Raw genomic sequence first — 23,069 nt, 5'->3', positions numbered from 1 at the left:
GGTTTGGGGCGGGGAGATCCCCCTCTGCAGAACCCACCCTCCGAAGCAGCCGTTCCCTCCAGCAGCGCAGCCGAGCTCTGCAGTCCGGAGATCTGCTGCGAAGGATCCCGGAAGACCGCCAGCCAGCCCCCGCCGGGAGGTTGGCAACCCGGCCCGAGGCGCCCCCGCCGGCCGGAGCCTCCGCGCGGGGAGGCAGTCTACCTGGGAAGGCGCGCGCGGCGGGCCGCGGGGCTCCGACCCGGGTCGGGGGCGCGTTCCGACGTGCGCGGCGGGCGGGGCGGCGCTGACATCACCGGCGAGCGGCGCGGTTGGGCGAGGCGGGCCGATGTCGAGGCGCGCGGCCGAGCGGCCCGGCTGCCAGGAGAGGGGCGCGCCCGGCGGCGCCCCCCCGGCGGCCCCATGGACAGCCCCGACGCCCAGGTGAGCCCGGAATGGGGAGGGGAGGCCGGGGGGGGGGTCAGTCTCAGGCTGCCCCCCCCCTCAAGGTCCGCCCCAGGACTGGCTGTGGGGAGGGGGGAGGGGCTGCTTCGGCGCCCCCAAACCCGGGAAGGTCACCTGGATGCGTGTCGAGGAGCCCCTTCCAGAGCCCCTAGGATGGCGGGGGGGGGGGTGTTTCTGAGCTGCCCCGAGTCAAAGCCCCCCCCCCCGCCCCCCGTGAAACCCAAGCGGGAATGGCGACCGCGGAGCCCGGTCGCCCCCAACCCGCTCCTCTCCTGCTGCGTGGGGCCAGCCCGGGCATCCCTTGGCATCGCGCCGGGGCCGCCAGCCGTCCGGGTCCTCCGGGTGGGCTCGAACCCAAGGCGCTGCGGGGCCTCCGGGGGGCCTTGGAGGGGTCGCCGGACTCGGTTCCCCCTGCTGTGCCACGGACCCCTCTGCCGCCCCCGCCCCCGCCCCCCCCCAGGGATGCTCGGAAAGCGGTCCCTCCTGCTGTTTATTTCAGTTGTTCTTAAAGCTTTTTAATGTACGTATTTTTGTATTATTTATTAAAGTATATTATTTATTACAGCATATAGTATAGTACACACACACACACACGCATATATATATATATATATATATATATATATATATATATATATATATATATATATATATAGTATATATATATATATATATATATATATGTATGTATGTATGTATGTATGTATGTATGTATATGTATGTATATGTATGTATATGTTTGTATGTTTGTATGTATGTATGTATGTGTATATGTGTATATATGTATATATGTGTGTATATGTGTATATGTGTATGTATATGTGTATGTATGTATGTATGTATATGTATATATATATATGTATATATAGTATAGTACACACACACACACATACATACACACATACATACATACACACATACATACACACATACATACATATATACATATATATACACATATACATATACACATATACACATATATGTATATATGTATGTATATACATATACATATATATATACATATATACATATACACATACATATACACATACATGCATACATACATACATGCATACATACATACATACATACATACATACATACATACATGTTTATATGCTTATAATATTTATATGCTTTCATATAAATATTATAAGCATTAGACAGAGTAAAAGATATTATAAGATTAGACAGATTAGACAGAGTAAAAATGTAACAAACAAATAAACAGCAATGCACCTCCCGTGACCGGGGGGCCCAGTGGCAGCTGGGACCGTACCCCCTAAGTTCACTTGCAGCTGTGCAGAGCGGGCCAGATGTGCGTTTCCAGGGTGCACCGCGGCTTCCCTCTTGGCTGGCGTCTGCCGGTGGGCTGGCCCTGGCCCTGGCCACCAGGTGAGGTAGATTTGATGCTTGTATTTCATGATCGTTCTCTGCCAGCCTTCCCTCGGCTGCTGAGGTTTGACCGGCTGGCCGCAGGGCTCTTTTCGTGGTCTTACGGCAGGGTGGGCAGCTGCTTGGGATGAAGGCCGTCAGCTCGCTTCTCGAGAGCTTCCCATTTGGGCCCCAGCTCTTCCCAGGCCGGGAACTGGAGACCCAAGTCAGTCAGTTTGGCAGTTGTTGATCTCCTGCTGCCTTCGAGTTGTTTTTGAGCAGCGTTGTGAGTTTTCTGGGCTGTATGGCCGTGTTCCAGTAGCATTTTCTCCTGACGTTTCGCCTGCATCTGTGGCTGGCCCCTTCAGAGGATCCTTGTGGGTTTGTTGTGGGTTTTCCGGGTTGCATGGCCATGTTCCAGTAGCATTTTCTCCTGACGTTTCGCCTGCATCTGTGGCTGGCACCTTCAGAGGATCCTTGTGGGTTTGTTGTGGGTTTTCCGGGTTGCATGGCCGTGTTCCAGTAGCATTTTCTCCTGACGTTTCGCCTGCATCTGTGGCTGGCCCCTTCAGAGGATCCTTGTGGTTTTGTTGTGGGTTTTCCGGGTTGCATGGCCGTGTTCCAGTAGCATTTTCTCCTGACGTTTCGCCTGCATCTGTGGCTGGCCCCTTCAGAGGATCCTTGTGGTTTTGTTGTGGGTTTTCCGGGTTGCATGGCCGTGTTCCAGTAGCATTTTCTCCTGACGTTTCGCCTGCATCTGTGGCTGGCATCTTCTCTGAAAAAATGCTACTGGAACACGGCCATACAGACCAGAAAACCCACAATACTCTAGTGCACAGGTGTCAAACTCGCGCCCCTCCAGATGTTATGGACTACAGTTCCCATCATCCCCTGCCAGCATGATGCTGGCAGGGGATGATGGGAGCTGTAGTCCATAACATCTGGAGGGCCACGAGTTTGACACCTACGTGTCTAGTGATTCTGGCCGTGAAAGCCTTCAACAGTTTTTTTTTGCATTCTTGATCAATTTGTAAAGCGGCTTGAAGGCCGGAGGAAAACCTTTTGCAAGCTGGACGCCACCTCAGGGTTTGTGGCACATGGCAGGAGGTCTCAGAGTACCTGGAGAGGCTTGCTGAGATAGCCGGGGGTCCCTGGAATCATGCTTACCTTTACCTGGAACCCTTCACAATTGCTTTGAGCTGTGGAGATGCGCGTGTTTTATATTGGTCAGGTTCTGCTAAAGAATGCATGGGTTTGGGCTTCTGTTCTTGTTGTGGAAGGTCACTTTCTCCCTTCTCTTCTTCTGACACCTGTTCAGACCAGGTGAGGTGTCCGGTCTGCAAGGCGAAGGCAGGTATGTTTGGTGAAGAGAAGGTTATGGCTGTGGTTTCGTTCGGTGAAGAGAAGGCTAAGGGGGGACATGATAGCCCTGTTTAGATATTTGAAGGGATGCCATGTTGAAGAGGGAAGCAAGGTTGGTTTCTGTAGCTCCAGAGGCTAGGACCAGGAGTCAAGGAGCAGCAGTGGCGTAGTGGCTAAGAGCGGTGGCTGAGAGCAGGTGCACTCTGATCTGGAGGAACCAGGTTTGTTTCCCAGCTCTGCCGCTTGAGCTGTGGAGGCTTCTCTGGGGAATTCAGATTAGCCTGTGCACTCCCACACACGCCAGCTGGGTGACCTTGGGCTAGTCACAGCTTCTCGGAGCTCTCTCAGCCCCACCCACCTCACAGGGTATTTGCTGTGAGGGGGGAAGGGCAAGGAGATTGCAAGCCCCTTTGAGTCTCCTGCAGGAGAGAAAGGGGGGATATAAATCCAAACTCTTCTTCTTCTTCAAGGGGAAGGAAAAGAGACTCCACCTAAACATCAGGAAGAACTTCCTGACCATCAGGGCTGTTCCACAGTGGAATTCCCTGCCTCGGTGGGTGGGGGAGTCTCCTCTTTTGGAGGTTTTTAAAGAGAGGCTGGCCGGCCATCTGTCAGGAGTGCTTTGATGGTGTGTTCCTGCGTGACAAGGGGTTGGACTTGATGGCCCTGGGGGTCTCTTCCAACTCTATGATTCTAAGATTCTGTGTATGTGTCTGGGGGTATTTTTGTATTTATTTGTTTTTTAAAAAAATCTGTACCCTCTTTACCTTAACTTGGATGGCCCAAGCTAGCCAGATCTTGCCAAATTGCAGTAGCTAAGCAAGATCAACCCTGGTTAAGAACATAAGAACTAGCCTGCTGGATCAGACCAGAGTCCATCTAGTCCAGCACTCTGCTACTCGCAGTGGCCCACCAGGTGCCTTTGGGGAGCTCTGTACAGCATACCTGGGGATGTGAAAGCAAGGGCCTTCTGCTGCTGCTGCTGCTCCCGAGCACCTGGTCTGCTAAGGCATTTGCAACCTCAGATCAAGGAGGATCAAGATTGGTAGCCATAGATCGACTTCTCCTCCATAAATGTGTCCAACCCCCTTTTAAAGCTATCCAGGTGAGTGGCCATCACCACCTCCTGTGGCAGCATATTCCAAACACCAATCACACGTTGCGTGAAGAAGTGTTTCCTTTTATTAGTCCTAATTCTTCCCCCCCCAGCATTTTCAATGAATGCTATTGTGATCACCAAGGAATTGTATTGTGATCACCAAGGAAGTCCAGGGTTGCTCCATAGAGCCAGGCATCTCTTGCCTTAAAAACTTCATGGGGTCACCATAAATTGGACCATGAGTCTGCCTGTCACTTGATGGTGTTTTCAGCCACTTCTTCTATGCCATCTTCCTCCTCCTCCTATTTATTGACATGGTATAATATGTGTAAGAATTTTAGTTGATTGCTATTAAACCTTTCTTGTCCTGTGTTTCTAAATGTTGCTTATAGATTACTGTAACACTTCTTCACGCAACGTGTGACCGGTGTTTGGAATATGCTGCCACAGGAGGTGGTGATGGCCACTAACCTGGATAGCTTTAAAAGGGGCTTGGACAGATTGATGGAGGAGAAGTCGATCTCTGGCTCCCAATCTTGATCCTCCTTGATCTGAGATTGCAAATGCCTTAGCAGACCAGGTGCTCTGGAGCAGCAGCAGCAGAAGGCCATTGCTTTCACCTCCTGCAGGTGAGCTCCCAAAGGCACCTGGTGGGCCACTGCGAGTAGCAGAGAGCTGGACTAGATGGACTCTGGTCTGATCCAGCTGGCGTGTTCTTATGTTTTCTTATGTTCTTATGTATTGCTATATGTAATATATTTTTTAAAAAATATTGTAAGCCATCTTGAGCCTGGCTTTGAGCTGGGAAAAGGTGGGATATTAAATTGAGTAAAGTAAAAATAAAATACAGGGCTGACACAATTTAACTTCATAGATGTCACAAATCAGGCTAGCCTGTAATGTCCAGGTCAGGGTGAAAGACAACAAGAGTGGACTTCCCCAGTGGTTCTCCCATTCAAGAGCTAACCAGGGATGACCGTGCTTATGCTTCAACTATTTGGCAGGGTCTTTCCTTTCTCTGATACATTCACTAAAGAATCTTCCTCTCCAAAGACCACGTGGCAGCAAAATCTCAGAAGTTCTTTGCGTTGCTTTTTGAGAAAGGAAGAAGAAGAAGAGTTTGGATTTATATCCCCCCCCCCCTTCTCTCCTGCAGGAGACTCAAAGGGGCTGACAATCTCCTTGCCCTTCCCCCCTCACAACAAACACCCTGTGAGGTGGGGTGGAGAGCTGAGAGGGAGGCTCGCCGGAGAAGCTGTGCAGAGCTAGCCCAAGGTCACCCAGGGCATTTTGGCGTGGTGTGGGAGTGCACAGGCTAATCTGAATTCCCCAGATAAGCCTCCACAGCTCAGGCGGCAGAGCGGGGAATCAAACCCGGTTCCTCCAGATTAGATACATGAGCTCTTAACCTCCTACGCCACTGCTGCTCCTCGTCTTCCCTTTGCTCGGACCTGCCGAACAGGGCCACAGGAGGAACACCTCTTGCCAGGAGCGGCCGCCCGGCAGAGCCCCGCAGTAGAGCGAAGCTCAGCTACGGGGCGTCCGCCCTGCGGAGCTTCAACCTGCATGACCAGATCCAGACCCATGCTTAGCCTCACGCTTCTGCTCAATAAAATGGCTATGGCCAGTTTTATTCCCCCAGCAATGTAGTGGTGTGTATTATTGGGAAAGGGTTTCGCACAAAGTAGGTCCACCCTCGGACAGCAAAGACGGCTGGGAGGGGTAAGCGAGCGTCACCCCATGCCCCCTTCGGAAGGAAAGGCTGTGCTTCCCCCTCCCCCTCCCTTTGCCCTTATAAAGGGAGGTAAAACCCTCTGTTTGTGTAAACATAAAGATGATCAAGATGGAGACCTTGGGAATGCCCAGCAGCTGCGTCCGCACGGTTCAGATAGGTTGCCATAGCTACTTACTGCAAATATTGTGAGGAGGGAGTTATTGCAACAAACAGCAGCTGTTGGCCCTCCTTCCTCCCTCTCCCAGAAAAGGGTGGGTTTGTTTGTGTGGACCCCAGAAGGATGCAGACAGAGTAGCTGTTCAGGTGGGGAGGGGGCCCTACCTGTTCCGCTCTGAAGGGCTCCAAAGTCAGCAGAAATGCAACAGGCAGAGGTTCCCTGAAAGGGTGTGTGTGATCAGTTCGGTTTCAATGGCGCTTTGTCTGTCAATCAGGAGTTTAGGGCCAGGAGTTTGTTATCTGAAACTTCGGATTTACCTGTTGCATGTCTGCTGACCTGTAGCCTGCAATTTTGTTAAGTGTACTTTTAAGTCCCAGTTTGAATCAGGGAGGAATTTGATGTAAACCGGGCCCCAGCAAACTTGGAGGTTGAATTTTTAAAATGACACTGGCAGGTACAAACGTGGAACCTTTTGCAGACATCCTTTCCAATCAGGGCGGACCCAAAGTAGCTTCTGTCAGTCCCCCACTTCCATTTTATCCTCGCAACAATCCTATGAGGTGAGTTAGGCTGAGATCACTGGCCCAAGATCACCTAGATCCTAACCTGTCTGAGACTCTAATTGCTATACCATGCTTGTTCTCTTTTACTGACCCTGCTTAGCTTCCAAGAGCTGACGAAATCATAGAATCATACAGTTGGGAGAGACCCCAAGGGGCCATCCAGTCCAACCCCCTGCAATGCAGGAACACACAATCAAAGCACTCCCAAGGGCCTCTCTTTAAAAACCTCCAGAGAAGGAGACTCCACCACACTCCGAGGTGGTGCATTCCACTGTCGAACAGCCCTGACGGTCAGGAAGTTCTTCCTAATGTTTAGGTGGAATCTCTTTTCCTTCCCCTTGAACCCATGACTCCGGGTCCTAGTCTCTGGAGCAGCAGAAACCAACCTTGCTCCCTCACCAACATGACATCCCTTCAAATATCTAAACATGACTATCATGTCACCTCCTAAATTCTTAAATCATAAGAACATAAGAACTAGCCTGCTGGATCAGACCAGAGTCCATCTAGTCCAGCACACTGCTGCTCGCAGTGGCCCACCAGGTGCCTTTGGCTACCCCATGCCGCCTTCTCTACCAGCAGTTTCCTTACTGTATAAAAAAGCGAGACTCCTTCCATGTGAGCAGCAGTGGCATAGGAGGTTAAGAGCTCGTGCATCTAATCTGGAGGAACCGGGTTTGATTCCCAGCTCTGTCGCCTGAGCTGTGGAGGCTTATCTGGGGAATTCAGATTAGCCTGTGCACTCCCACACACGCCAGCTGGGTGACCTTGAGAGTTGTTCACAAGCTTCTTGGAGCTCTCCTCTCAGCCCCACCTACCTCACACAGGGTGTTTGTTGGGGAGGGCATAGGGAGATTGCTCAGCTCCTCTTTGGAGTCTCCTCTGCAGGAGAGAGAAAGGGGGGATATCACAATCCAAACTATCTCTCCCTCCTCCCTCCCTCCTCCTCTCTCCTCTTCCTTCTTCTTCTTCTTCTTCTTCCTTCTTCTTCTTCTTCTTCTTCTTCTTCTTCTTCTTCTTCTTCTTCTTCTTCTTCTTCTTCTTCTTCTTCTTCTTCTTCTTCTTCTTCTTCTTCTTCTTCTCTTCTTCTTTTCTTTTTCTTTTTCTTCTTCTTTTTTTCTTCTTCTTCTTTTTCTTCTTCTTCTTCTTCTTCTTCTTCTTCTTCTTCTTCTTCTTCTTCTTCTTCTTCTTCTTCTTCATGCTGCTCAAAGTAATTAGGTGAGGCGCTCATTTTCTCACCCACTGTTCTCCTGAGTAGCCCTAATAAAACGTCCCCGTCCTTTGCCTTCCAAAGGTTCTCGGCATTCCTCTGATTCACAGGCTGGCCAATTTGCTGAGCGTGGGGTCACTAATTGCAGCGGGGAGGTCGATTTATGCGGCCGCAGACTGAGGAAACGAGTGGGCCGGCCTTGGGCTTGTGGCCTTGTGGTAGTTTCCTGATCTTTAGGTGGAATCTCTTTTCCTGCACCTTGAACCCATCTCTCCTGGTCCTAATCTCTGGAGCAGCAGAAAACAAGCTTGCTCCCTCACCAACCAGAGAGATCAGATCAGTTCTCCTGGCTGCTTTGAAGGGTGAAGCATCAATGGCATTATTGTACCCCATCGAGGTCCCTCCCTTCCCAGACTTCACCCCCACAAGCTCCAAGTATTTCTCAGCCCAGAGCTGGCTGGCGTCCCTCCCTGTGCTGGTCTCGCCCGGCTTCCTCGCTCAGCTCCCTGCAATTCCCAGTAGCAGAGCAGGGGAAAGGAGCCGTTCATTAATTGCACACACGTGTTTACGGAGGGAGGGGTTCCCCCCCTCCTTCTGCAGACTTCTGCAGCGTCCTCCCCTCACCCCACAAGGCATTAGCACCACATGGATAAAAAGTACTGGGGATGGGGAGGGGTGTGCCTTGGGAAGGCAAATCAAGTGGAATCGCCTTCTTTATCTCAGTCCCATTGGCAGAGGAACTATGGTGGAGCCCCAGGGAGCTTGCTGCAGCTCATTGGCCGAACATCTGCGTAGCATGCAGACGGTCCCGGGTTCAACCCCTGGCATCTCCAGTTGATCGAACCAGGCGGCAGGTGATGGGACAGACCTCAGCCTGAGATGCTGGAGAGCCTCTGCCAGTCTGAGTAGAGTAGGCAATACGGACTTTGATGAACCGACGAATTAAGCGTGATTCGGCGGCCAAGAAGGCCAATGCGATTCCGGGCTGTATCCATAGGAGTATAGAGTCAAGATCGAGGGATGTAATTGTACCTCTGTGTTCTGCATTGGATAGACCTCAGTTCTGGGCACCACGATTCAAGAAGGATATTGACAAGCTGGAACGGATCCAGAGGAGGGCAATCAAAGTGGTCAAAGGTCTGGAATCCATGCCCTACGAGGAGAGACTTAGGGAGCTGGGGATGTTTAATTTGGTGAAGAGAAGGTTAGGAAGTGACATGATAGCCCTGTTTAGATATTTGAAGGGATGCCATGTTGAGGGTGTCAGCTTGTTTTCTGCTGCTCCAGAGACCAGGGCCAGGAGTCATGGGTTCAAGGTGAAGGAAAAGAGATTCCAACTAAACATCAGGAAGAACTTCCTTACAGTAGGGGCTGTTGCACAGAAGAATGCACTGCCCCAGAGTGTGGTGGAGTCTCCTTCTCTGGAGGTTTTTAAACAGAGGCTGGATGGCCATCTGTCAGGAGTGCTTTGATGGTGTGTTCCTGCATGGCAGGGGGTTGGACTGGATGGCCCCTTGGGGTCTCTTCCAACTCTGTGATTCTAAATATATCAGTGTTCTGAGGTTACTGCAGCCAAAGCAGTCCCTTAAACTGTGTCCAGAAGACCTCTGTGGCAGCTCTACCCTGTGCCTCGGGGTCCTTCTGTCTGTGCAGAACCTACCTGCCATAGTCCAGACTAGCTGCTGTTTCCAAAAATGCCTACAAACCAGCTCCTCCCCCAACACAGTGCAGTCCAGCGTGGTACTTGCAAGGGCATGGCTCACATAGGCTGAGGCCAGAGTCAGGGCAAAGCGACTGCTGTGTGGTTGATGGGCAGACAGACCCTTGGGCTACAGGCTCTCCATTTAGGGTTGCCACCCTTCAAAGAGCATCTCCTGCCCTCCTAGAATTGCAAGCGATCTACAAAGATCAGTTCCGCAGAAGAAAACAGCTTTGTAGGGTGAACTGAAGGCCCTTCTGCATCTCGATGTTATACCCGCCTTTTCTCTGCTAGGTGTCAAACTCGCAGCCCTCCAGATGTTATGGACTACAGTTCCCATCATCCCCTGCCAGCATGATGCTGCCAGGGGGTGATGGGAACTGTAGTCCATAACATCTGGAGGGGAGTGAGTTTGACACCTGTGCGAAAGCGGCTTACAAACTCCTTTCCCTTCCTCTCCCCCCAATAGACATCTTGTGAGGTGGGTGGGGCTGAGAGAGTTTAGAGAGAACTGTGACCAGCCCAACGTCACCCAGCAGGAATGTAGGAGTAGGGAAACGAATCCAGTTCGCCAGATTAGAGTCTGCTGCTCACGTGGAGGAGCGGGGAATTGAACCTGGTTCTCCAGGTTAGAATCCACACTCTTGACAACTACGCCACGCTGCCCCTCTGAGCCACCTCCCCTCCCCAATCGATCATTAGATGCTGCATTTGTGCCAGTTAAAGTGGGCACCGCCCTCCGACCCAAGACTGGCACCAGGCCTCTTGGGTTGCGCTCACCTTCCTAAGCTGCTAGGTGTCCCGTGCAGTCCCTTGCCGTCTTACCGGCAGCTAATCCTTAGCGGGGCCGGCTCTGAAATCCTTTCTGTGCCCGTAAGCGGCTTTAGAATTATTTGCAGCTCTCTAAGTACGCCATGAAACCCAGCAGAAAGACGCCTAATCGGCTTGGTGCGCTTCTGCGGAAGGCTTCCACTGGGAAAATGCAGCGTCTGGCCCAGACTGCGTGGATTTGATAAGAGCCACCCCCCCCCCCAACAATTGCCAATAGGATGCTTCCAAAATTGCAAAACAGAGGAGACCTACCCCCCCCACACACACACATCATGGTGGGCACTGCCTTCACTGCCCCCCTCTGTCTGTTCCCGATGGCACCTTTTTACTGCCCCTTTGATTGCATGATGTAACAGCTCCCCCGACCCCAAGCGAGTCTTTTTTTGCTGTTTACGCTTTATGAGAAAATATGGTGCTTGAACCACTGTAATCTCCAAGGGGGATCTTTTATAATCCCTCATTATGAACAGGCTGATAATTTTACGTTTTAATCCTGACCCTTTGAAGATCAGAGTGAATTACAGTACTTTGAAACTATTCTCATGTGTACCCTAAGTGCAAGTATCCTACATAGTGCATGTACTTCCCCCCACCATAAGAACCCTGTAAGATAGACTGCTATTGTCCCCCTTTTAAATTCTCTCCAGAATCTCATGTAGAGTATTGTCGAAGGCTTTCACGGCCGGATTCAACTGGTTGTGGTGGGTTTTCCAGGCTGTGTGGCCGTGGTCTGGTAGATCTTGTTTCTAACGTTTCGCCTGCATCTGTGGCCGGCATCTCCAGAGGCATGTTACAGTAAGATGTGTTTCTCTCTGTGGCACAGTGTTGAGTCACAGACCTCTAAAGACACCAAACACAGATGCAGGTGAAATATTAGGAGCTACAGCTACCAGATCGGAGCCACAAAGCCCGGAAACCACGAGAGCTACATGTAACGCCAGTCGCATATCTGTAATGGGAACATCTGGGGACAAATGCCCCGGGCACCCCTGGCGAGTCACATGGGGGTGGAAAATCTCCCCCAACCCTTCTGGTAAGTGGGTGCGGGGGGCGTAGCTACCATGGGGAGCGGGAGACGGGGAGCGGGTGTAAGGAATTCCATAGAAGCAGAAATAAAAGGCTTTTTGGGTGTAAAAGACCGTTTATTCAGACATCTTAGAAAGCTCACGTACACGCCGTGGCAGGAATAAGGTCTCCCGCCAGAGGCACAGGTTATAACTCTGTCCATCCCATCCCCCCTCCCGGATTCCCATGGGAACGGAGGTCTCATCTCCCTCGCAGAGATAAGGTCTCCGCGGCAGAAGCTGGCCCATCGCCCGGGTTGTGGAATGTAGTCAAGGCCAGGCGGCTGACCCGCTCATCAACACCATTGAATCCTTTACAGCGGGTGCATAGCTACCACAGGGGGCAGGGGGCAGGGAGGGGGCATAACTATCAGGAGGCGTGGGGACGCCATTTTGCCCCAGGCGCCATTTTGCCCATCTACGCCTCTGTGTAAGACTGTTCCTTTTAGATGGGTGTTTCGTAGTTAATTCCAAAGTGAGGTTTTCGTTGGTTCATTTTTTGAGGGGAAACTTCACAGCTGTTTTCGTTATCTGAAATTCAGTTTGAATTTTCATACCTGCAGTGCTTTTATAAATTGCACTGAATTTTGCACGGTCGAGGCCGTATGTGACGATTCTAACAACAAATGAATACAGAAACTCATAGACCCCTTCCGCACACGCAAAATAATGCATTTTCAAACCACTTTCACAACTGTTTGCAAGTGGATTTTGCTATTCCGCACAGCTTCAAAGAGCACTGAAAGCAGTTTGAAAGTGCATTATTCTGCATGTGCGGAATGAGCTATAAACTTGCTATAGGTGAGAATCAAATGTTCAAGATGACAGAAGCAGAATCAAGAGTATAAATGTGGCATTCCAAACGGAGAAAACTTTTATAATAATCAGTGTAAAGAAATAAAAGGAAACAACAAACGAGAGACAAGAGAGTCTGTTTCCAGAAGATTCGGGAATCCAAGAACACGGGACAGTTGCATGCTGAAAGATGGGTATGGAAATATATTAGACTGATCGGCATTTACTGAAGAACTATACAAAAAGAGATTTTTGGAAGTTTGTACTGACTCACTATGGATAATCTCGAGACCAGCAGCTGAGTGTGCCCCCCCCCCCCCGGTTCCATATGGGTCTTTGTTCCATGTGAGTCCCTAATATCATCGGGTTTATCATCTCCCTCTCTCCTCTTTTCCTGGGGAGGAATTTAGTTTATGGTTAAGCACTGCCACCTTTCGTGGGGATACCTAGGTTAGGATTCAGAAATATTAACAGTATTTTAAATAATGTTTATGATAGTAGGGTTTTTTAATGATTTTATGTAATACCCGTGCTTATACTATTTGTAAACCGCCCAGAGCCCTCTGGGAATGGGGCGGTATATAAAATCAGATAGATAGATAGTAAGTTAGCTATAAGGGAGGCAAAAAAGGATTATGAGGAAAGCATGGCTGCGAACATCAAAGAACCAACCAACAAACATGATTCTTCAATGGTACATCCAAAAAGCAGGGAAGCCAGCAAGGAAAGCTGGTAGGCCCGTTAGATGACAAAGGAACAAAGGTGTGCTAAAAGATGACAGGGAGATTGCAGAGAAGCTGAATGAATTCTTTGCATCTGTCTTCACTCCAAGAGGAGGTGAGGGAAAAAGATTCCATGCACCTGAACCAGAAGCTTCTTAGGAAGCGATCTCTGACTAGGGAACTAAGCTGATGAGTAGTAGAGTAGACAAGGAACCAAGAGGAAAGTTCTGGCAGCCATTGATAAACTAAATGCTACCAAACTCCTGAGCCCAGATTGCATTCACTCCAAGAGTTCTTAAAAGAGCTCAAGCATGAAATTGCTGGATTCTTCCCTCACATTAATATGCAACTTATCCCTGAAATCAGGAGCTCCATCCCTGAAGACTGGAGAGATTGGCCAATGTCACACCAATCTTTAAAGAAAGGGATCATAGGGGGGGGACCCGAGTACAGGCCAGTCAGTTTGACTATCTGGCTTCCCTGAGTAAATTAGTAGAATCTATCATCATAAAGATAAAATTACTATAAAAAACATGTAGAAAAGCAAGACCTGCACAGGAAGAGTCAGCATGGCAAACTTTGTAGAGAGCAAATCCTATGCTTTTCGCTTTCGAGTTCTTTGAAAGAGACATGTAAACAGGCATGTGGATAAGGGGAACCAGTAGGACATTGTCTGCACTTGGATTTCAAAGGCTTTTGACAAAGTTCTCACCAGAGACTATTAGGAGAAAACTCAGCAATGAAGGAAGGAATAAGAGGGGAAGTCCTCCTATGGACTAAAAAGCTTGGTTGAGAAACAAGGAAGCAAAGAGTGGAGTGTAAATGGGGGAAATTCTCACAATGGAGAGATGTAAGAATTGTGGTGTCCCCCAAGGGATCGTTTTGGGACCAGTGCTCTTTACTGCCCTATTCATAAATGACCTGGGAAGTAAGGAGGTGGGTAGCGTGATAGTGTGCCAAGTTTGCAGATGATACCAGAATTATATAGTGTGAGGTGAGAACACTTAAAGGGATTGCTTGAAGAGCTCAAGCGGACCTTGATAAATTAGGTGAGTGGGCTCAGAAATGGCAAATGCAGTTCAATAGTATGGCTAAATGTACAGAAGTGATGCACATAGGGAGGCAAAAAATCCAAGCTTCACATACTACGCCTACAGGGGTCAGGTGCTTTATCAGTGCTGGGCAGGAAAGGGAGGTTTCAGGAACATTCAAATGACATGAAGAGACAGGCTCTGTGGAATGATTTAGGGAGGGCCAGAGGCAGAGCTTTGCAAGTCCTCAGCACCTACTCTGCTTACGTGAGTCACTTGAGACACATAGGGATTGCTATGTTGTTCAGTTCTGGTCGCCACATCTTCAAAGGAGACCATTGAAGAATTTCAAGCAGATTGAAAGGGAGCAACAGGGATGATTGAGGGACTGCAGACACCTTCCTTAGGGAGAGAGCTGCAGCGTTTGAAGTCTTTAGTTTGAAGGATAGTTCCATCTGAGGGGATATGATCAGAAGTTTACAAAACCTATGCATGGCAGCTGTAGAAAAGGCAAACTCTATGTGGTGGGGACATTTTTTCTCTCTACCACAATACTAGGATCAGAGGGTGATCCAATAGAAACTGCTGGGGAGGAAAGATTGTCGTACTACATAAAGGAAATAGTTCAGTTCTGATATCTGATGTGACAGGTGTTTGGAGACGTCAGGATCACAAAGTATGGGGACTATCACCTGGTGGTTTAAGACGTGCCTGGGACTCAGTGTGTGGAGATGTGAGGTGGATTTATGGCTACAATCTTGATCGTCTTGATCCAGTTACGATACCTTAACAGTCCAGCAGGTGCTGAGAGGGAGCAACAGCATGAGAGGCCATTTGCTTTCACACACCTGCATGTGAGCTCCCAAAGGCACCTGGTTTGGAGCCACTGCGGTAGCAAGAAAGCTGGACTGAATGGACTCTGGTACTGATCCAGCTGGCTTGTTCTTATGTTCTTATAGATGAATGGATGAATAGAGTAGATAGATAGATGGAATAGATAGATGAATGTAGATGGTAGATAGATAGATAGAATGAATGGTCAGATGAATGAATGAATGAGATAGATAGATAGATAGATAGATGAATAGATGAATGAATGAATGAATAGATGAATAGATAAGATATAGATAGATAGAAAGATAGAAAGATAGAAAGATAGAAAATCTGCCTTTTTGAACTGTTAATAATCTCTTTTTTAAATAATCTTTTTGAACTGTTACCACATCCGACCCAGGCGATACAGGTCTACTATCAAAACTGGAACCAAAGAGGCTGAGAGACCCAGCTTCTACTCTAAGAGCTGTGGCGATGCTGAACTCCGATGGCTTCGATGTTGATGTGTTTTATAGGGCTGTGTAGGGATGGGTGGAGGAAGAGGAAGAAGTGAGGGATGGGAGTGTTATGAGTCTGGAATTGTGGGCATCAGGGGAATGCTGCTGCTAAGTTTCACTGTCGAGTGCACACAATGACAATAAAATGCTTATGCTTATGCTCAGTGGCGTTTCTGCCTAGGGACAGGGGGGTACCCTATGTCCCCGGGCGCCCCCATTTGGTCACGTGGGGGGGCGCCACCATTCTCAAGAATGGATTTGTGTGATTTTTTAAAATTTTTGAGTAGCTTTTTCGTTTTGGCCTGCAGGGGCACCATTTTTTTTAAAGGCTAGCAACACCAAATTTTCAGGGGGTATCATCCATAGAGACCTGTCCTGTGATGATACCGCAGGTTTTGAGTGATGTTTGGTTCAGGGGAAGCAAAGTTATGGACCCCAAAAGAGATTGCCCCATCCCCATTGTTTTCAATGGGAGCTAACTCAGTAGATGGGGACTACCCATTTGAGGAGATTGCACATTACTTTGCGCCCTGAAACTAACTTCCTAAACTTGAAACAACATCATGAGAATAGTTAATAAGATGCCGTACACCTGAAATTTTGGTGACGTCCACTAGCTTTAAAAAAATACACCTCTTGAGGCACCCCAGAAGAGTTGCCCAAAGATTGCTTTGTTTTAAGTGACTTTGCTCCATTGTAAATGGGAATTTCTGAGGAGTGTCAATGAGCAAGGCTGCACATTTTGAAGACAGAGGCACCAGAACTTTCAAAAGGTGAAGCTCAGGAGGCCCTCCCTGGTAATAGCATCCAGGCATAGAAAGACCTTTGCTTCCTGAGGGTTCAATTTTATGGGCCCCAAAGGCTTATTTTGTTTCCATTCTCCAAGATGGCTCTGTGGGTAGAGGGGTTTCAATGGGAGGCACTGTGGTAGAAGTCTTGCTCTGGGTGGGGGCATTTCCTGCAGGGCTGCTGGTGTGGAAGTTCCTAGAAAGGAACCAGCCAAATTTGCTTCAAAGATGCTGTGGGCACCAAGTTGAGAGGTGAGAACCTGAATTGCCCTGGCATTCAGCCATCCCAGGCAAACTTTTGGTGCCCCACTCAGAGCAAGACCACTACCCACATTGCCACCTGTTGAAACCTCTACTACAGCGCCAAGCTGAGCACAGAAAGCCCACAAAACTGAAGAGTCTATGGTGGGAAAATATAATGTTTCCCACCATGGGACTTCTATACTGAAAGAACCTGAAAAGCAGATTCTGGGGAATTTCACGGAGTGTTGTAGCACTGACCACACATTTTTTTTAAGATAAGTAGCCAGACTTTCAAGGGTGTCTCAAGAGGCCTTGTTGGCAATAGCATCAAAAAGCTTGAGGTGAGACTTTGCTTCTGGAGTGGGGGGGGCGCAGTTGAGAGGAGTTCACAGAGAACTCAGCTCATGAGCTTCATGGGCAGGAGCATGGAACCAAGAATAAGCCTTTTGGGGGCCCATAAAGGTATTGAATTCCCTCAGAAGCAAAGGTCTCTATGCCCTGGATGATGCTTTTACCAGGGAGGCTTCTGGAGTCACTGTGAGAAGTCTGGTGCCTCTATCTTCAGAAATGTGCAGCCTGCCTCCAGAAATTCCCCATGTGGCTGCAATGGAGTAAAAGTCACTGCAGAAACAAAGAATCTTGTCAGGCAACTTTCTTGGGGTGCCACCAGTAGGGGTGTATTTTAAAAAGCTAGTGACACCAAAATTTCAGGGGTATCATCTGGTAACTATTCTTATGATGCCACCCAGGGGAGCAAAGTAATGGTCCCTCAAATGGGTAGCCCCATCTACTGTTGGCTCCCATTGAAAACAAGTAGGGATGGGGCATTCCATTTGGGCGATCCCTTAACTGCTTCCCCTGGAGGCTCGCTATCACCAAACTTAGGGTGTGGTATCATCGGAACTGATCTCTGGATGAACAGTACCCTGAAATCATGGTGCTGTTATGGCTTTAAAATACCCTCTCCTGCAGGCCAAAAGAAACACCAAAATGCACCTACCTAGAAACCCCAAATACCTTGCATTCCACATTTGTTCCATGTTTGGGCAGGACATAATTGGACACTTTTTTGTCCAAATGTGTGGTACTTGAATGGTCTGGCTGAATCTGGTATTTGTTTCAAGCTCTAAGTCTCAACCCTCAAAAGTGATGTTGTTTTCCAGGGTGGGGAGAATCCACCCCCCCCAAACAGCATCACTTTCAGCCCCTATTTTAACCGGAGACTGCCCCAAGATTCTCCCTACCTGGAGGTGGATTTAAAGAAAGAATCTGAGCTCCCTGGATTTAAGCACCATTAGAAAGTAATGCTGTTTGGGGTGGGATTCCTCTGGAGGTGTTTTGTGAGAGATGATGCTGACATTTTGTTTGGTAAACGTTTTGCTAGGGGGTATTGGTTTGTGAGAGGGTTTACATGCTTAATCACCCACTTGCACTGGCAGCTTGGAGTTGTTTCTCAAGTGCTAACAACCTACCTCATAGGGTTGTTGTGATTAGAGAGTAGGAAAAAGAGTTGGTGGGGAAGAGCCATAGTATATTTTGCTGGGAGTGGGAGGTGTTTTGTGAGCTGGTGCAAAAAATAATTGTTTGTTCATGGTGGGGAGAGGGTGGCTGCCCATTAAGCCCGGCACCAAACTCAGGTTTTGTGTCCCGGGCTCCAGTTTGCCTAGGTTCGCCCCTGCTTATGCTTGAGTCCCTGTGAGAAAAATGAACTTGAAATAACATAAATAAATGAATGAACATTAAAAAAAATACATGTGCCCCTGTGAACCAGCCATGAGTCATCTCAAAGAGCCAGGGGGCTCTCCTCTGAATCCTGTGCATGTGATTTGTTAGCACCAGGAGAAAATATCACAGGAAGGCAGCGTTCTAGAATGTAAGCCCGATGCTTTACATGTGTAGCTTATCGTTGCAGAATCGACTGGGCCCCTGTAAGGTGATCGATTCTTTCTCATTGGAGGTTTTTTAAGTATCAACTGGTTACCTACCTGTCAGGGATATTAGAGTTTTAATTCCTACGTTGGCCGGGCAGTTGGACTAGATGACCTCAGTTGTCCCTTCCAACTCTGAGATTAAATAAATAAGGCTTACAAGACTGTTGGGGTATTTTGGCCAGGACTCCAGAGGGCAAAAACACTACTTTGTGAGATGCAAGACACATATCCATTAAGCAGCAGCAAGTCTGCATGAGTGTAGGAAGCAGTCTTAGGGCTGAGTCAGGCTGTTCATTGGTCTCTCATGCAGTGGTGGGATCTAAAAATTTTAGTAACAGGTTCCCATGTTGGTGGGATTCAAACAGTGGCGTGGCCCGTGGGGCTAGGCTGAGGCATGATGAGGGCGTGTGGCCAGGCAGGCATTCGGAGGGGTGGAGCCATTAATAATTTTCTCTGTTACTGTAAAGAAACTCTTACCTGTAAAAAAAGTCCCTAATAAGTTTCGGCAAGCTGGTATGCTTTCTTGTCCATAATTTAAACTCATTATAGCAAGTCCCTATTGTCTGCTTCCAAGCAAGAAACAACTTCACTTACTCCTCTAATTGAGCTGCCTGTCAAAATGTAATACTTTCAACCCTGCTTAATTTTGTTTCTGAGGAAATCCTCAGAAGGCGGAGACTTTCCTTAAACATGGAGACTTGGCCATATTTCCAAAACGTATGTTTTAAAACAGCCATACAGGGGAGAGATAGATCACGTTTTCTGCCAGCAATGCTAACCATGCCACATAGAGAACCAACAGGACTTTATGATTTTTTTGGACCTATTAGATTTCCCTAGCGGAAAAGCAAATGACCCAATTAAGTAGCCCCCCTCTCCTTTACAAGTAATTAGTCACCCTTACTCTCAGGGAGACTGGGTGAGAACCTGCTGGATCCCACCCTCTGCCTCTCTCCTTGGTCACAGACTGGTTTCCTCTGGCTTGGCGTGACCTACTCCAGAGTCCGAAGATTAGGGTCTTTTGGTATCCTTGCTTCCCTCCAGACCTTGGGGAGAAACCAAGGCCTTGCCCACCCGAGACCAGAAGGGTCAAACAACAGCGATAGCTTGAGACAGATGCCAGATTGCTGCAGCAAGCATAGAAACATGAATGCAATAAAAATCAAAGAGCTATGAAATGGGCATTTGTCAGAGCATCAGAGCATAAATATGAAGCAACTGCAGTAATTACGTTTGTAGGAAGGGCGATATTATTATTGTGTGTGTATTAAAACTCTTGGGCGGAATAGATTTGGATCCCATAAAAAACGCGGAGGGATTTTACTGCGAGAATTGTTCCTGTTGGAAGCAGAGCAGAGGACAACTTGCAATAATGGGAGGTATATGAATTGTTAGGCAGAGGAAGATACCAACTGAGATGTGGGGGAAATTTACAGTCCAGAGCTAGTTCCAGCATTAGGAATGCCGGCTTGCCTACAGGGGAGGTGCGAAGTAAACCCCCCTCCTCTAACAGCCTTCAAGCAGCAGCTGGATGGGGGGGTAATCTGGGATGTTCTCTTCTAGGCCAGGGGAATTGTCTCTGCAAACTGTTGGCTCTCCCAGATGTTCAAGAGTTCGAATTCCCAGTCAAAGCCCCCCTGCCAGCAGGGCCAAGTGCTTGGGAGCTGAAGTAGGAATTGTGAATCCTACAAACATCTGGAGAGCCATAATTTGCAGACCCTAGGCTGTTCCTGCATGGTGCAGGGGGATGGACTAGATGGCCAGTTTGACCCCTTCCCACTCTATGGGCACTTCCGCACAGGCAGAATAATGCACTTTCAATCACTTTTCCAATGCGCTTTGCAGCTGGATTTTGCTCTGCACAGGAATAGCAAAATCCACTTGCAAACAATTTTAGAGAAGTGCATTGACTATAAGGTGAGCCAGATTTTCACGTTTTAAATGCGGGGCGTCACAGCGGCCACAGGAATGCGCATACTGCCTTTTGGGAAGCTCTCCCGGTTTCACCAGCCCTGCTCAGAGGGGGGGAGTGCCCCAGCGCCCAGAGGCTAAGTAGTCACGGCAGCCTCGGCATGCTTGCGCACTGCCTTCTGAAGCTCCCCTGTGACGAAGGCGGGAGGCAGCGAGCGCCCCAAAAGGCAATCGCGGCTCCTGTGGCGCGTATTGCAGAGGCAGCTACTGACACACTGCCTTCTGGGGCTCCTGTGTTTCCAGCCCTGTGAGCAGAAGTAGGAAGGAAAAGGGGCGCCCAAAGGCAGTCGCTCCTACTTTGTTTTAGCGTGTCTTGCAGGAGGCTGCCGCGCTTCCTTCTCAGGAGGCATCCACCTGTTTCCGCCAGCGACGAGCGGGCTTCGCAATCTTGAAAGGAGAAACTTCGGCAAAAAAGATCCATGGGGAAGAACAGGCTAAGCAGCCCAGCGGGATGTGGGACAAATTACTCCAAAAGCCAGGGAATGTCCGCCAAAGCGGGGCACGATCCTGGTCACCTGTGTAATTCTACATTTCTGCATCGCTTGCCCAGAGGAGGTGCCCTATAGAAGGGATCAGCAGTGCTAAAACAGGCCAGCATGAGGCTGAATATGAACTGGTGCAGTTTTAGGCAGGACTTTGTCTAACCCTCAAGCCAGGAGCGCCTTCTGGGATAATATAGACACCAGGAGCATGCCTTCACTTGCGAGTCCACTGAGCCGGTCCGTCCCAAGGCCTCCTCTGGGAGATCCTGCAACTGGAATTGCCAGGAATCGAACTGTGGGCAAATCATCTGTTCTGCCACGGAACCCTTGTCTCAGACGCCTTCCAGGCTTCCCGAGGCACGCTCCCTGCATCATGGAACACTGTAGGCGTAGACCTTGGACTTGCTGAGGAACCAGCCTTCTGCTGCTAACCTCTATCCTGTAGGTTTCTGTGGGGCACTTGGAACTTGGGAATGAAGTTGCAACAACTAACAAATTTTAAAAACAAATTCACGGTTCTTTCGGTTTCCAACATATAACTATCAAACATTTAACACATCACACTTCAAAGGGTCCTGTTCCATGGTGTTGCATTTTTCAAGAGTCCTTATATGTGACAGTCTACTGATACTGCCAAGTCCAGAATTCTCTTGCTGCAGAGTGGGGTTTGGCTCCTGAAGAGGCTCCCAGGGCTTGGGAACCAGGATTCAACATGATAGAAGGTTTCCAGGAGAACTCTCACCCATTACAACCACAAAAGAAACCACAAAGAACAATAAGCTCAACATTTTACAACATAGCATAAAAGACAAACAACTCGTGCTTCCCCTTCCACTGGATTCCCACAACAAATATTGCTTGGTTTACCTTAACAGAAGGGGTGTTGAGGGGCTTATACCAATGGGTAAGGTCGGCGATCCCACAGGTAGCCCTGCGTCTCCTCCAAACTACGCCCATGGGCTCTGCGGCCTCTCTGCCCTGCTTTTAGTCTCCACACCTTTCTGGGTCAACCCATTCTGAGCATGGGGGTTACACTTCCGCTTGCCAACCTTGGACAGAGCCTGCCTGAATGAACTAATAAGCAGTACCCAGGTTAATTTCCCTTGACCTGGATAGCCCAGGTTAACCCAGTGATGATGGCTGAGGTTAGCTTAGATCTCATCATCAGATCTTACAGGAAGGCTAGGGTAGAACCCAGCCCAGGCACTTGTGATGCTTGGAAGGAAGACCTAGGAATGACGAGGTGATACCTGGGGGTGTTACCACCCAGGGGGGGGACATATGGTCGAGGTCAAATGTCCCTGGGCTGCGGACCCATTTGTAGTCCGCAGGAGGCGACTCCCCCCCCCTTCCCTCCTGGGTCCTACTGGCACTACAGGACTTGGTGCAAAAAAAAAAACCTTGTCTGAGTGCGTGGTGGGGAGGTGTGTATTATATTCGGGGGGGGGCACTTAGATTTTGCGCCGGGCTACATTTTCCTAGATACGCCTCTGATGCAGAAGCAAAACACGTCTCTTAGCCTCTTGATCTGGATGGCCCAGGATAGCCCGATCTTGTCAGATTTCAAAAGCTAAGAGGGGTCAGTGCTCTTGGTAGATCGCTTGGAGTGGGGAGACCAAAATCGAGGAAGTCGAGATTTGCTCTCCACAGGAGGCAGGCAAGTGGCCCTAACCTAACTCTCACAGAACATCTCTCTGGCGCTTGAAAATCCGCCAAATCGAAACTGTGACTTTGCATGCCCTTCCTATCACCCATATTATGTTATTGTCAAAGGCTTTCACTGGCCGGAATCCACTAGAGGCAGTATAGGTGGCGAACCTGGCTTAGCTCCAGATGTTATGGTTCTACAGATTCCCATCGGCCTGCCAGCAATACGGCCAATTTAAGCCATGCTGGCGAAGGCTGATAAAATTATCCTCGATAACTTTATCTAGATACCAAGTCCACCTGCAATACTAGAAGGTGTTATTGGAGTTTTCAGGGTTGTGTAAAGTGTATTTCCAGTAGCATTTTCCCTGCCGTTTCGCCTGCAGATGCGATCACTTTCAATGCACAGATCAGGTGAAAACACTGCTGGAACATGGCCGTACAACCCAGAAAAACCACAACACCCTAACATTATGTTATTTTCCCCTCGTATGCAGAAAAGGCGTGGTTGCCCTTCGAGTGATCTCTACCAGTTTTCCCCTCCCTCGAATGAATCCTTTCTCCATCCGTCCCCTGCCTCCCCCCATTTT

The 23,069-nt window shown here is 48.9% G+C and overlaps 1 protein-coding gene across 3 annotated transcripts in view; it reads left to right on the top strand.

Moving 5' to 3' along the window:
* Positions 1-285: 285 nt before the first annotated feature.
* The window catches only part of LRRC24 (leucine rich repeat containing 24), a 35,652-nt gene continuing 12,868 nt past the window's right edge, over positions 286-23,069 (top strand). Inside the window, exon 1 of one of the 3 annotated variants that reach the window (XM_048482646.1) lies at positions 286-420. In XM_048482646.1, coding sequence (XP_048338603.1) covers positions 326-420 — 95 coding nt within the window. In that variant the 5' untranslated portion in view covers positions 286-325. The remainder of the gene's footprint in view (positions 421-23,069) is intronic. The other 2 variants (XM_048482647.1, XM_048482648.1) reach the window with 2 other exon arrangements.

This window comes from Sphaerodactylus townsendi, unplaced genomic scaffold (assembly GCF_021028975.2).
Source record: "Sphaerodactylus townsendi isolate TG3544 unplaced genomic scaffold, MPM_Stown_v2.3 scaffold_19, whole genome shotgun sequence".
Taxonomy (NCBI): Eukaryota; Metazoa; Chordata; class Lepidosauria; order Squamata; family Sphaerodactylidae; genus Sphaerodactylus; species Sphaerodactylus townsendi.
Note: the sequence above shows the minus strand (reverse complement) of the source record. Positions and strands in the feature narration are given on the sequence as shown.